Source organism: Pygocentrus nattereri, chromosome 5 (assembly GCF_015220715.1).
Source record: "Pygocentrus nattereri isolate fPygNat1 chromosome 5, fPygNat1.pri, whole genome shotgun sequence".
NCBI classification, from domain to species: Eukaryota; Metazoa; Chordata; class Actinopteri; order Characiformes; family Serrasalmidae; genus Pygocentrus; species Pygocentrus nattereri.
The window spans coordinates 42,589,573-42,603,080 of record NC_051215.1 but is presented as its reverse complement, the minus strand read 5'-3'; the positions used below and the strand labels follow the sequence as shown (position 1 = coordinate 42,603,080).

Sequence of the window (13,508 nt, the reverse complement as noted above, 5' to 3'; positions counted from 1 at the left end):
TTAGCCAACTTTAAAACAGCCATTTATGACTAATTCTGCCCCACTGGAGACAGCAGCATGGGACAGGCTGAGGCAGACCGGGAGACTGCCTGGGCCACAGCCATGTTTAAGAAAGTTGGTGATTGAGAAGGACAGACATTTACTAAATGAGGGCTAAAGCTAAAACAAACTGCACTGGGCCATAACTACAGCTTAAATCACAGGCTAATGCACACTGGCCTTCAGACAAGGCACCAGTGGTCACAGGTTTTACACCAGAATGTGTGACCACTTTTTTTGAAACGTGTCATGTTTCTTCAACATACAGTAAGTACAACTGGATCCAATTTGCTTGAATCATTATCACCTACAAAATCTGCAACAACAACAACAACAAAAAAAAAAAGACAAACTTTCAAAAAAGAATTTAGAATTCAATACACCAAATACACAAATATGAATAGAGGAATTATTTACAGCAGTTGACTGCAAACAATAAAAGAAAACAAAATACATGTCAAGAACTTAATTCTGGAAAAAAGGAGCACATATTCAATATTATAAACAAATTTAACATTCCAAAAATCAATGCTTTTAATCACATTTAGACTAATTTAGCTATGCAACGGTTTAATTTCAGAAGACACAATGTTTACACAAGTTGATAAGGTTTCATGATGGCCGATTTGTCGTGTGTGGGTGTGTGTGTGTGTGTGTGCGCGCGCGCGTGTGTGTATGTGAGATGACCTTGACCTTGGTGAGATGGCTTCTGCGCCTCTAACTGAATTATTACAGGCTGCCCACTGCAAACACTTTAATAATGTAATTGTCTTTGACAAAAATCAGAAATCAGAATCAATCTTTGACAAAAATGCTCGAGCCCATCACTAGGTTTTGAACCCTCAAGCAGTCCCATTGAAATCACTAGGAAGGTGCTTACTTCATAAACAGGACACTGAAGTTTACATTTAGAGATTAAGAGGATGCACTTTTCTGAGTGGTCCCAGGACTACAGTTCTCAGCAGCCTGAAAATCAGGTCTCACCCCCCCTACTGCTAACTGTTCAGTGGCAAGTTAGAGTATAAACAGCAGACACCAGTGTCTTGCTGGAGAAAGCGCTCACTCTGGGGCTCTGTAAACAGTGGAGGGCTGGGATCACATCCTGACGGCCACATCTATGGACTATAAAAACCTCTGCTGTATTAACACTAGCACTGCGTCATTTTAAATATACATCTTCACCATTGCTTAGATATATATATATGTACGAGGAGAAAAAAAAAAAAAAAAGTAAAGAAAACAGTGGACTCCAAAGACAGCTGCAGCTTATAAGGAATGTGAGGGGCCCCAGCCAAGAGAGCAAGCAGGGAAATGCTACCATATAAGGACATGGAGGCAGAATCAAGTTTTTATCAATGAGAGGAGAGTGCTCAAGTGTGTCTGAGCTAAGGTGGCTCACTGTGCAAAGCCTGGCACCCGTGCCATCCAACAGCTCCGGAGACGCGTCATGGACATGTCCGACAATATCTGCGAGATAAATATGAACCTCTCTTCAAAGAGAAACATCAACCGGTCGTGTAAGGACAAAGCTCTGAGGGTAAGGTGTTGTTGGAGCTGGCTGGATGCATATGATACCAGAAGCAAGTTCATTTTGTCTCTGCACAACAATATTTTGACTAGGTCCCAGTCATTATATTGGCTGCTTCATATTAAGATTATACAGATATACGGGTAAAGTACATTAGAAAACATGTTTGGTAATTCCAAAAAAGCAGATGCAAGCCAAAACTACAGCTAACTGATACAATGGACACTGAGGACTCATTGTTGTGCAGAGGGTACTTTCTCCTCAGTGGACAATATACCAACATCTTAGTTTGTCAGAGAAATATACTTCCTGGATTTTGCTAACACAACCTAGAGCAGTTATCCCAGTTAGCAACAGAGCTGCACTCGCCCTTAGCAACAAGTCCTTGGCAATGCGCTTATGTTTAGGCACCCGTGTCCCAGAGCGGCAAAGCGCCAGATACAAATTTGCCCTGAAATTTGAGCACAACTGTCCTGTTAGAACAAAAGCAGCATTTCACTGGATTGGTCTGTATAGTTTTGCTGTCTTCAAGATGAAATGGAACAACAGTGACTTCGGTATTTGAATATTGGCACCTGGAACAGTTAAAATGTGTATTTGACTATGCAGACCCTTGGTCAGGAGGATGTTTAAGAGGGTCAATTCAGAACAATGTTAATGCTTTTAAGCTCTGCCACCCATATCTCACAATCCGAGTTGACATCAGTTAGTATAGCATGGTTCATTTACAAGCTATTGGAGTTTCATTTTTGACTGCATATGATTATTCTGGGTTCATCTGAAGATTTAGCCTGAAAATCAATATCGTCGTGACTATATATATATATATATATCTATCAACTGGGCCCAAAGTCTGACGGAAAAAGACTGATTTGTCTTGTAACAACAAATGAAGTAAAGCATTCAGAGCAAGCGCATATCACCATTTGATGGGCATATAACAGACCAATTCAGGTAGTTTTTTGCACCAACAAATACTGAATCATTCAGTAAATGTAAGGAAATGAATTGCAGTCAGTGATAAACAAGCTTTTTTAAAGCATATGAACAGCACTGCCTACACTCTGTATTTAGAACAGCAAAGAGCACTGAATGGATCACATGCCTTTGACATCAAACAAACAAGAAATCGTCTACTGTAAAAAGTTCATATTTACATAACTGCACAGAATTCATGGTTCATGCACAGACCTTTGAGGTTGCTTTGCTCTCATGTTCCCTCTCATATCTGTGTTTCTGCTCAACAGCACAGTTTTCACAGACCCTTAAAGCTCTCCTAATACATGGTGGAATCTTTTAGAATGGTTTCAAGTGATTTACTACAAATTGGAATAAGCCTCATAACCTGTAAGCAGTGGAGGTCATTAGGAGTTCAACACTTTGGTAACTCCTTTAAGATTTGAGATGAAACACCATGCAGGACACAGGCATATGCAGATGGACTGCTTTCAAGGAACAGCAAGGAGTCATTCTGGATCATCGCTAAGCATAAAGCAGCAGCCCGAGTTCAAACTGTGGTGGATCAAAAGAGAAACAACAGCGAATGTTTGAGGAGCGTGTGGGCAGGAGAAATTCAAGAAGTCTAAAATGCATTAAAGCTGAGCATTGTGCCAGTGACTATAAGTCTTCACACAGTAGATCTTGGACCAGGTTGAGAGAGTTTACCAGGAGGATTCACAGCGCCTCCAGAGCAGCTCATCAAAGAGCTTTTCCCCTTTTAAAAAGCACACTCATCTTCATTGCAGACAAAAGAAACACAAAACCCAGTCACACTCACTGGTGGTGTTTATCTAGGTACAGTCTCCTCTACCAGATTTCTCATTTAAAATCAATAAAAGGAACTGTAATAAAAGTAAACTAAATTTACAACCATTTCCAAAACAGCTGAGACACTGCACAAAATGTAAAGATGTAAAATCATTTAAACCCAATATTTAATTGAAAGTAGTGCAAAGACATCATATCAAATTTTGAAATTGAGAAATTTATTGTTTTTGAAAAATCTATGCCCATTTTGAATTTGAAGCCAGCAATATGTTCCAAAAAAGTTGTGACAAGGCAACAAAAGAGTGGTAAAGTGTGTAACACTAGAAACCTTTTTGGGTATTTCATCATATACGGTACCTAATGTCACTAAAAGATTCAGAGAATCCAGAGAAATCTCTATGCAAGAGAAAAGGCCGCAAACCAGTATTGGCTAGCTGTGATCTTTAGGGCCTCAAGCGGCACTGCATAAAAACAAATAAAATTCTGTAGTGCAAATAACTGCACAGGTTTAGGAACATGTCTGAAAACCACTGCCTGTGAACACAGCTTTTCACAGAGTTAAAAATCTACTATGCAGAGTAGAAACCATATAAGAACAGGATGCAGAATCCTTATGTGGGCTAAAGCTCATTTAAGATGGACTGAGGCAAAGTGGAAAAGTGTCTTGTGGTCTGACAAATCAAAATTTTAAACTATTTTTGGAAACCATGCATTCTCTGGGCCAAAGACCACCTGGCTTGATATCAGCACATCAATAAAAACCCAGCATCCATGATTGTTTGCTGAATGACATAGTAGATTTTGCAACATATGCTTCCATCCAGATGACGTCTTTTTCAGGGATGGCATCACTTATTTCAGTAAAGCAATGCCAAACCACATACAGCATTGGCTGTATGTCTGGGTGCTAAACTGGCCTGCCTGCAGTCCAGACCAGTCACCCACTGAAAACATTTGGTGCTTTATGATATAAAAAGATGATCAAGAAGAACCAAACTGTTGAACAGCTGAAATTCTACATCAAGCAAGAATAGAAAAAATTTCACTTTCAATACCAAATGAATTAGTCTACTCAGTTCCCAAGTGTTTACAAAGTGTTGTTTATAGAAGAGGTGATGCAACACAGTGGTAAATATCCCCCCCTTCCCAACATTCTTCTGATGCTGTCTTCGTACTATATTAAAGTAAATGTAGGGTTTGTATGATCCACATATCACATATTCCATTTTTATTAACATTTTGCACAGTATCCCAACTTTTTTTGGAAACATGATCGCATCTCAAATGCAGCCACAACCTGTGTGGTGTCTGAAGTGTCTTTAATTTTGACCTGGAGCTATGATGCTGGCAAAGCAAACAGCAATGGAAGCTAATTTGCCAGTTTTTTTTCCATCAGCTTCATCAAAATTTGGACACCAAACATGTTTCGTTGACCAACTACATTTAGGTGTAAATTTGATTTTTGGCGACAAACTATACCTAAAGACACCCTAGATCTCAGATCAGTATTAAACAGTACTTTGGGACTCACCTTGGTTTCGCCGAGGCTTTCAGATTCAGACACTTGATAGGTGAGGTCTGTCTCCTCGAAGCCTGTGGCGCTCATGCGCTGGTCCATGGACGGATCAGAGCGGGGAGGGGAGTCCGGAGAGTTCAGGCACGTCTGTATCAAAGCTTTCCCTGTCTCACTGGTGATCATGGGTTGAAGTTTGCGTGTAGCAAATGTGTAGACATGGCCTGTTTCACTCGCCACCAGCAGCAGGACTTGGGTCCCCGTTAGAGTGGAGAGTTCATATGCCTGGCATCAGGAGAATAGAAGAAGGATAGTGTCAGTGACAACAACACATGGACTACATGACGCTTAAAGCTACAAGGTTGGCAACAAGTGTGTGTATTATATACATGTCCCTCTCATTTTATACACATCAGATTTCATCACTAAGACATATCTTGATATGAATTCCTGATCCCATCCCAGACCTAGAATGTTGCCAATAGATGCTGATTTCTGATCAAGTTCTCCAAGCTTGCTCTACACACTAAAATGATGCATATCCTACATTTTTCTTGTCTTCTGTTTTTTTCCCCCCTCTGAGGTCAACTAATGACATCTGTAACAAAGATGTCTTTGTAAATTAATTTTTACACAATCATTTTTTTCAGCAAACTCTCTTTATTCCTTAGAATTTGTTGCTGTCGCTTTGGTGGCCAACTAAACTCAAAAGAAAAGACTTGTACTGGCACGGAGTTCAAAGATGTATCTTGAGTGGAGAAAAAGTCCTAAGGGTGGTAGCTGGTGAAGAGAGGAGAGTGTGTGGTTTTGCATTTTGCACAGATGCTTACCAACAGATCACATACGAATTACAGACCTGGGACTGGAGGTAGTCAGCTGAGAAAACAGCTTCAGCACAACAGAGCCACACTCTTGAACTCTGACGTATGGCTGAAACGTAACTAAAATAACAGAAGATAAGGCTCCAAAAATAGGGTCTGTGATACTGGGAGACTGATTGCGTTCTGTATGCTTGAGGGGGACTGTAGAATTTAGTGGTGGGGTGCTGCTAGACGAGTACCTGGGACCATATTGTTAGCATCATAAGCAAATCATTATTAGGATGAAAAATCAGATCCATTGGATTTTAGAATAATCGCAATGAAAGTTTGTGCGATAAACTCGTAAAAGGGCTGTGACAACAGATCACATTACGTTACAGGATGACTATCCTTAGTCCCAAGTGCTGTGTAAAACATCAAGCAGTGACAACACTGATAACAAACCTGTATCACCTTATGGACTTTAAAAATTATGTAGTATACATACATTTATTGTTTTTACAGGCCTATTATGAAAAAGCACTTAAGAGAATACTCACACCTTTCCAATTCACAAACAACAGGATTATTGTTGCATAATTGTTTACATATTGTTGCATAATAATATGCAAATTGCTGCATTTCATTATTTTTATTTTTCACTGATTAATTTCTGGTATTTGCATAAAGGAGAGGTTACTGTTATATTATTTTTAAATCAAGGCACAGCAAAAAAAGTTGCAGTTACTGTTACCTGAAGAAAAAAAAGCTGAAATAATTACACAGAAAAAAAAATTGTTTTGTACTTATATAATCAATTATGATTGCAATAATATCCAAAAACTTTAATGCACATGGCACTTTGTTTATGCAGCCCTAACCCCCACACAGTAATGCCAAAATGAAATTTATTGGCAATAACCAAATTAACAAATCACTGACTGCTGAGCAATAACAAAGAATTATAATGTAGCAACAAACATCAGCAAGAGAAGAGTTAATATTTTCCTGCCTTCATGCAGATTAAACAGACCACAGAACAGAAACTAACGAACTCGCAAGAGAACTTGTGTGCCTGAATTTTACATTAACAGTTTGATCACATAGGCCTCTATTTTATGTTCAACAAGCAACAGAGCAGAAACATACTGTTATAAGACGGTTCATTTCTAGTATTCACAACCCCACAAACTTCAGATATTGTTTTCTAGAGATTCAAGTCTCTTCCAGGAGGAGCCAAGCTCTTCCTGGCTGTCCATAAAAAGTACACCAACATTTATGCTATACTTTCACTGTGTTAGGAAACACTGTCAAACCAGGTGGCATTTACTTTAAAAACAACCCACTCCAAGACCATCATTTTCTTGTTGGCAAAGTATTCTTTGGTGGCTGGTGTGTTTCAGATTATTTTCATCTGAGCAATGACTTGCAGGTTTACAAGTACCTACGTACGCTTCTGAGTTCATCGTCTCATCGATGAACACAAGCTCACCAAGACCGTAAGAAAAACGGCACCAGACATTGGCTTTTCCACCTCTATTCTTTACAGTACTCATAGTGCAGTCTGGTTGGAATTCTTCTCCATGCTTTCTCCACAGAAACAGTCTCCCACCTGCCTAATGTTGTTTATACCCTTGTGTTAAAGAATTATTGAAGCAACCTAAAGAACCTAAAGTTAAACAAAGTCATGTAAAATGGGAGCTCATGTTGATTTGATAGAGGTGTGGGGGAGTGACTGACAAAAGTGCACAAATCAGGATGAAAGATGTCTGGAAAAATCAAGCACACAACATGCATTAAATTAAAATTGTTTAATAATATAATTAGATTGCAAATAGATTCACATAAACGAGAAAATGTATATTTTACCCCATACATACTGAAATAAGTACATGTAAGTATATCATCACTGTTGTTACAAAACCTCATCTCTTTACGAGAAGGAGGGGGGAGAGACACACACACACACACACACACACACACACACACACACACACACACACACACACACACTTAACTTTGAAGGAACCTTAATGAATCAAGACAAGTAGTTTTGGAGCATTTCTATCTCTCTATTCACATGAAATTTCACACTGCAGTGTTTCCCCCACAGGTCTGAAACAAAACTGTGGCAGAAATGGAAAAATTATTATTGATCAAACTGGGTTAACCATGCAATTATTCACCTTCTGGCTCTTGCATTTCTTATTTAAAAAATATTTTTAACTACTTTTCACAGTTACAGAATAACAAAAATAGAGCGCATACAGTTTTACTTGTCGTTCTACAAAAAGAAAGCCTCATCTAGTCAACCGTTTTATTATTACATTAGAATCACGAATATACATCCTAATTAATTCATTACAGAGGAGCACACATGACACACAAACACACTTATGCAGAGACCAAAATTGCAGCGTTAAACATTAAAAATTTACTGCGTCATTAGCTAGGAGGAGGGTGCTACTGGACCAGCGTCTGTAAGCAGAAGAATAAGAACATTCTCAAGAACACTCCTCCAAGAACACAATTAACTCTGCTGACAAATCATGCTATTTGACTCGGATCAGAGAAGAGAGGATCATTACCAAGCCAAACGCACTATTAAGTAGATTATGAACAGAGAAAAATGCCCCTTGCAAGCTTTACTCTTTTACACAGAGTCTGCATGGGGAAGAAATGTCTGTACAGAGCTTTCTCCATTTCTTCAGTCCCCATCTGTCTAAACCAAGGCTGGTTTTTGTCTTTATGACAGGGCTGATCAGACTCTTCCTGTAACAGAAAGCCTTGCTGAAGGTCTTGCTCAAAAAATAGACTTTTTTTCCCCCCTCACACACCAAAGAAATGCAATGTCTGAAATAAGCAGCATATAGCAAAATTGCTTCACTTTCATCAGAAGCGATATGGTATACGTGACAACGCTTCCCGGAAGAACACAGCTCAACTAAGCCATGATACACGTGCGCCATTTCATAGGTAAAAGCTTCTCTATTGCCGCGTTCCACTGTACTGACGATACTTTCGACTTCCAATCTAAAAGCATGCCGGTGCTTCTACCGGAGAGAAAAATGTAAAAGCCTGAGACAAAATGATGTTGGTACGGCAAATAATAGTCAAGCATCTTAAGAGGACCTACTACAGAGTTTGCATAGTTGTGGTACAAAATGGTTGCACAAAGATGTCTGGTGAGAAGAAATTTCAAATGCCACATGGGTATTTGATTGGGTTCAATTTCAAGAGACCACAAATGAGTAGACTGATGGCATTTATCCTGTATAGAGCTTAAGCACTTGAGGTAATGCATCTCCACGTGGCATGTGTTATAATGAGTGGAAGCTATGAAATTAAAACTTTGTTCTAGTGAAAAGAAAAAAAAAAAGTAAGTCTGAAAACTGTCCTGCCCATATGACATTTCAGAGTCTGTCCCTCAAACAAGACCTCATAGTGACCAACACTGGCTTGAATTAAAATGCACACTTCACCCGCTTTAATGATTATTAAAGAAAATGAATATGCTAAAATATGTTTGATTCAAGTGACTGGCTCCATGAAAGAGATCCAATATCTGTATTTACAGTAATTGATTTCCAGGTCAAACATAATTAAAATGTTTGATGTTTTGTATTTGTTTTTTGATCGAGCCCTTTGTGACTGCAATTTACCTAGAAAGGACTGATTTCACAACAGCTGCTAAATGAATCCAGCCAATTCACTGCCTTGAATTTGAATAAAGTGTTTTCAGGGAAACCAAATGTTTTATAAAAGTAAAGATTATAGCAAAGGGAAAATGCTGACTGGTCACCCTGGACGCTGCCATTTTCACCGTGCTGTCAGGTGGGGTTACGCTGGCAAAAGTGAACTTCGCTTGTGTTACCAACAGGGAAATCCAACTTAGGAGATTCAATGTTCCATTAAACGTTTCTGAATAAGAGGCTGTACAGAGTTGTGAGTACAATAGAATGCAGCATTAAATCCCTGGGGTTAGCTATTCACTATGGTTAGTATCTCTACTCCTAACCCTCCATGTTGAAAGGATGTACTTGATCAAAATGTCAGCATCAGCATCAATGTCTCCAAAAGAGTGAGGAGAGATGGTTGCCTGGACACAGAAACTGTGCAAATGAGCAGGGGCAAGGTTACAATGTGAGCAGCAATGAGGACAGGCCAAGTGTCTGGACTGAGTGTTCTCTGCTCAAAAGAAGAAACCCCTGATTTTTAACTTGCATAGCACAAAATTTTCAGACTTTCTGAGTTCCAAGGCTTGCAACCCAAGAAAGGTGCAAATCGATACCGCAAGGCACATACTACCGTCCTCAGCCCACACAAAATGCCTGAGCAAAATTACAATAGGAGACTGACGATTGTGCGTTCCAATCTGTTGCAGCGTTGCTGGTTTTGAAAGAAAAAGAGATTTGATTGTACTGCAGACTTTAACTTACTTGGCCTCTGATTAAACACCAAGTACACAAAACTCTCCTTTGTTTCCAGAATAAAAAGATGCTAGACTATGAGCCAGCAGACAGTCCATTAAAAAAAGAAGATTATTCTGTCTTGATATTTCTGCATGTAGAAGATAACCTTTCTTTTCTGCTGAGGCTAAATTTATGTGTTGTTAGTGGTGCAGGAATGCTAAGCTGTGGACAGTCCTGGCTCACAGCAGGAACGCATTGGCATGCTTTGCTCTCACTCTTACTGTACACATCACCTCAATGCACAGGCAGCCATGTGCTGAACCGCCATCACAAGAGCGAAGGTCAGCTTATGAAGCCTTCTCTGTAGGCCTCACCTCTGCCTTCACCTCCTTTTTAAAATCCATCTATATTACACAGGATTTTCTTAGGAGTTTCACAGTCAATAATATTACAGGTTATTACACGAGAAGAAGAATATTTTACATGTATAACTGTTTGGAATAAGACTGCACCTACAGCCCAAAAGGAGAATCTACTAAATCTGTGTGAGGCACCCAGCTGGCTGATGGAGTGAAACGAACACAGTAGAACTTCAGCAGGTGGTTATGAGCACCAAGCCAGGAGAACAGCACTGCATTCCAGAACTCTTCTACAGTGACATCATCCACCCTTTCAGACAGCTGTCAACACACCACACAAGCGGGGTCGCAAACTGACCAGAAGAACAGGGACAGGTGATGTGATGTCCTACAGGTCACAGGGACAACAGCAAAATGCAGATGGAAAGAAAGCTACTAGGACAAAAATGTTACGGTCAACTGAGCAGCCATGGTCACTCTGGCCTGAACAGCACAGAAAAAGTAGAGCACTGCTGCAGCCCGGAAGATCATTCAGATCTTACTGTATTTATTGCAAGACCGCAGTTACATCAGTTCAGAGAGAGAATTACCTCAACAAAACTCTTACAGACTTTGCTCTTTCCTACAGCTCTTTGAGAGCTGAGCAGTGGTCAGTGAAGGGGAAATCTCTTATACCCATTGGGGGTGGGGGGGGGGCTGCCCCATATCACATGAGGCTACTTCAAACAACACCAGATAGGTGTAACTATTGTACTGAGACAGAACCTTGATAAAGCATCACTAGCTGGAAGATTGCGTAGATATAGAGCTGGGTGGCATTCTTTGGCTTCATCTGTATAAACAGATGGTTTCACTCCAAACAGCTTCACGGTAAAAATGCAAAAATTACATTAGTGTCTTGTTTATACTGCAATAAATAAGGAGAAGCTGATCCTAGATCAGTACACAAGGTCACTTGACCCACACGGGGCCTGAAGGAAAGAAAGCAGACGTGGGGAGGTAGCTTCCTCGGAGTGTTGGGACTGGGCCAATGACTTGTACAGTGAGTTTGCACAGGTCACAGGCAATATAATGAAATACAGCCTTCAGTGTCTCCTGTTTCTTAAAGCCCTAGAGCTTTATTTTCATGAGTAAATAGATACAAATATATGATTATTCTAACAGCCCTTTTTCTGACAGACATCCAGTCACAACTAGTCATAGCACGTGAGTGGGATAAGGTTATGACAACTATTCAAAACTAGCACGCTAAAATATTTAGGTTAAGCTTCACTGATGAAGGATTCTCTTCATGCCAGTCAAAGAAGGGTGGCGGCAGTGGTCAGAAATAGAGAATGTCAGTTGCTCTAGTCTATTTAAAGCTCACAGCCAGTGGGGTCTGTTGTGACTTCCAGTGTTCATGTGCCAGAGGAGAGGACATGCAATACTGCAGTCTCCATTACAGCAGAGAGAGAGAGAGAGAGAGAGAGAGAGAGAGAGAGAGAGAGAGAGAGAGAGAGAGAGAGAGAGAGAGTGAGAGAGAGAGAAATAAAGTTCATGTATAGTGGGGACAAACTGCAGACAGAGTCCTAATCACATTCCTTACGACAAAGTTTGCTCATCTCACACTGAGATAGGTGTTAGAAGTTCAGCAGACAGTTCTGGAGCACTGATCACATGTGTCATTTTGGCCTGCAACTTCAGAGGCACACTGTACTTTACTGATATTACCACTGAGCTGAGACATTTTGACCACATCTTAGGCCGAGTGTTGTTTACTACTGTTTAAGGACCTTAAAGAAACGAACACAAATGCATTTCAATGCCACTCTTGATATAAACAAATGATTGGGTCTATAATGAATGTATAATGAACAGGGTACTAACAGGCTCAGCAGTTCAGATAACTCACCTTCTTCATGATGCCCGTCTTTCTCTTGCTGAAAGTGGTGTATCGCCGCAACTTGTTGTCTATGAACTCCATCTTAATCTTGACGCGTCCACGTGTTTTCTTGCCTGGCTTTGCTCCAGCTACACCGCCGGTCACCACACCGTAACCCCCAGGGGCCATTCCGGCATCCTGGCCGGCCACGACGCTTTCCATCTCGGCCCTCTCCCGTTTTACCCCCCTCCTGCTGTCCCCGGCCATGGGCTCGTCTTCATCCACGGAGTCAGAGTCCGCGTCAGAGCCGCTGCACGCCTGAGGAGCACCTTCTTTATCCCGGACAAACCTGCCGGGAATTCCCACTATCCCTGCGCCTAGAACTCCCATACCTGCCTGGCCACCGCCAGCCTGCAGAGCGCTAAGCCCGGTGCCGCCGTTCCCGGCTCTGACGCCACCTCTGCCGGGCCCGTTACCCCCCAGCATCCCCGCGGGAGCACCGACGAAAGGACCGACGTTCACACCGGCTACCGCCTGACCGCCTGTCCGTGCCAGCCCCGGCCGAAGCCCGCCGCTGCCCACCACCACAGCCCCGTGCGCCGCGCTGTTCCCTGCAGCTGACCCGTTTCCACTCAACGCCGAGCCAGCCTGGCTGGATAACATCCTACTCAGGAGACAAAACGGAACGACGCTACCAAAACTGCCAGTCAGCCTGCGGTGGGCGAGTGTGTGGTCAAACCGTAATGCATACACATTCAACAAAACCACCATAAAGGAAAACCCGAGAGCGCGCGCGCACACACAAACACACACACACCCTCTCAGGATGAGCCGGGAATGCCTGCGTGACTACCAATGCGAAGTTTCCAAAGTGATGCTGCCCCCTCCGAGCCCCTTCGACCCGCTTCAGGCTCGCATTGCCCCGCTGCTTTCCACAACTCACTGTGCACTTTCTCTAAAAGGAAAACGCGAAGAGCGCACTCGCGATTAATCCGCCATGTCATGTAGTTCACACCGTAAACGCGTAAAATGTCGACCACGCTCAGCAGAAACGCACTACCGAAGCAGTGGTATCCCACAACTTTCCGCCAAAAAGACGTTTTTACGCAAAATCATGAACGTTTTATCCCCTTCTAACTGTGTAATATTCAGCCCGACAGTGCACGAATCCATCCGTACAGATCTACTTTCCTCCATATAAAGAGATACAACGCTTCCTTTTAAGGAGT

At 41.6% G+C, this 13,508-nt stretch overlaps 1 protein-coding gene across 3 annotated transcripts in view; it reads right to left on the bottom strand.

The window, feature by feature from the left end:
• Window positions 1-13,466, bottom strand: part of srfb (serum response factor b) — a 29,662-nt gene extending 16,196 nt beyond the window's left edge. For all 3 annotated transcript variants that reach the window (XM_017696644.2, XM_017696642.2, XM_017696643.2), the window contains exons 1-2: window positions 12,310-13,466; window positions 4,866-5,132 (exon numbers count right to left, since the gene is read on the bottom strand). In XM_017696644.2, the coding sequence (XP_017552133.1) occupies window positions 4,866-5,132; window positions 12,310-13,050 (1,008 nt within the window). In that variant the 5' untranslated portion in view covers window positions 13,051-13,466. The remainder of the gene's footprint in view (window positions 1-4,865; window positions 5,133-12,309) is intronic.
• Window positions 13,467-13,508: the final 42 nt, after the last annotated feature.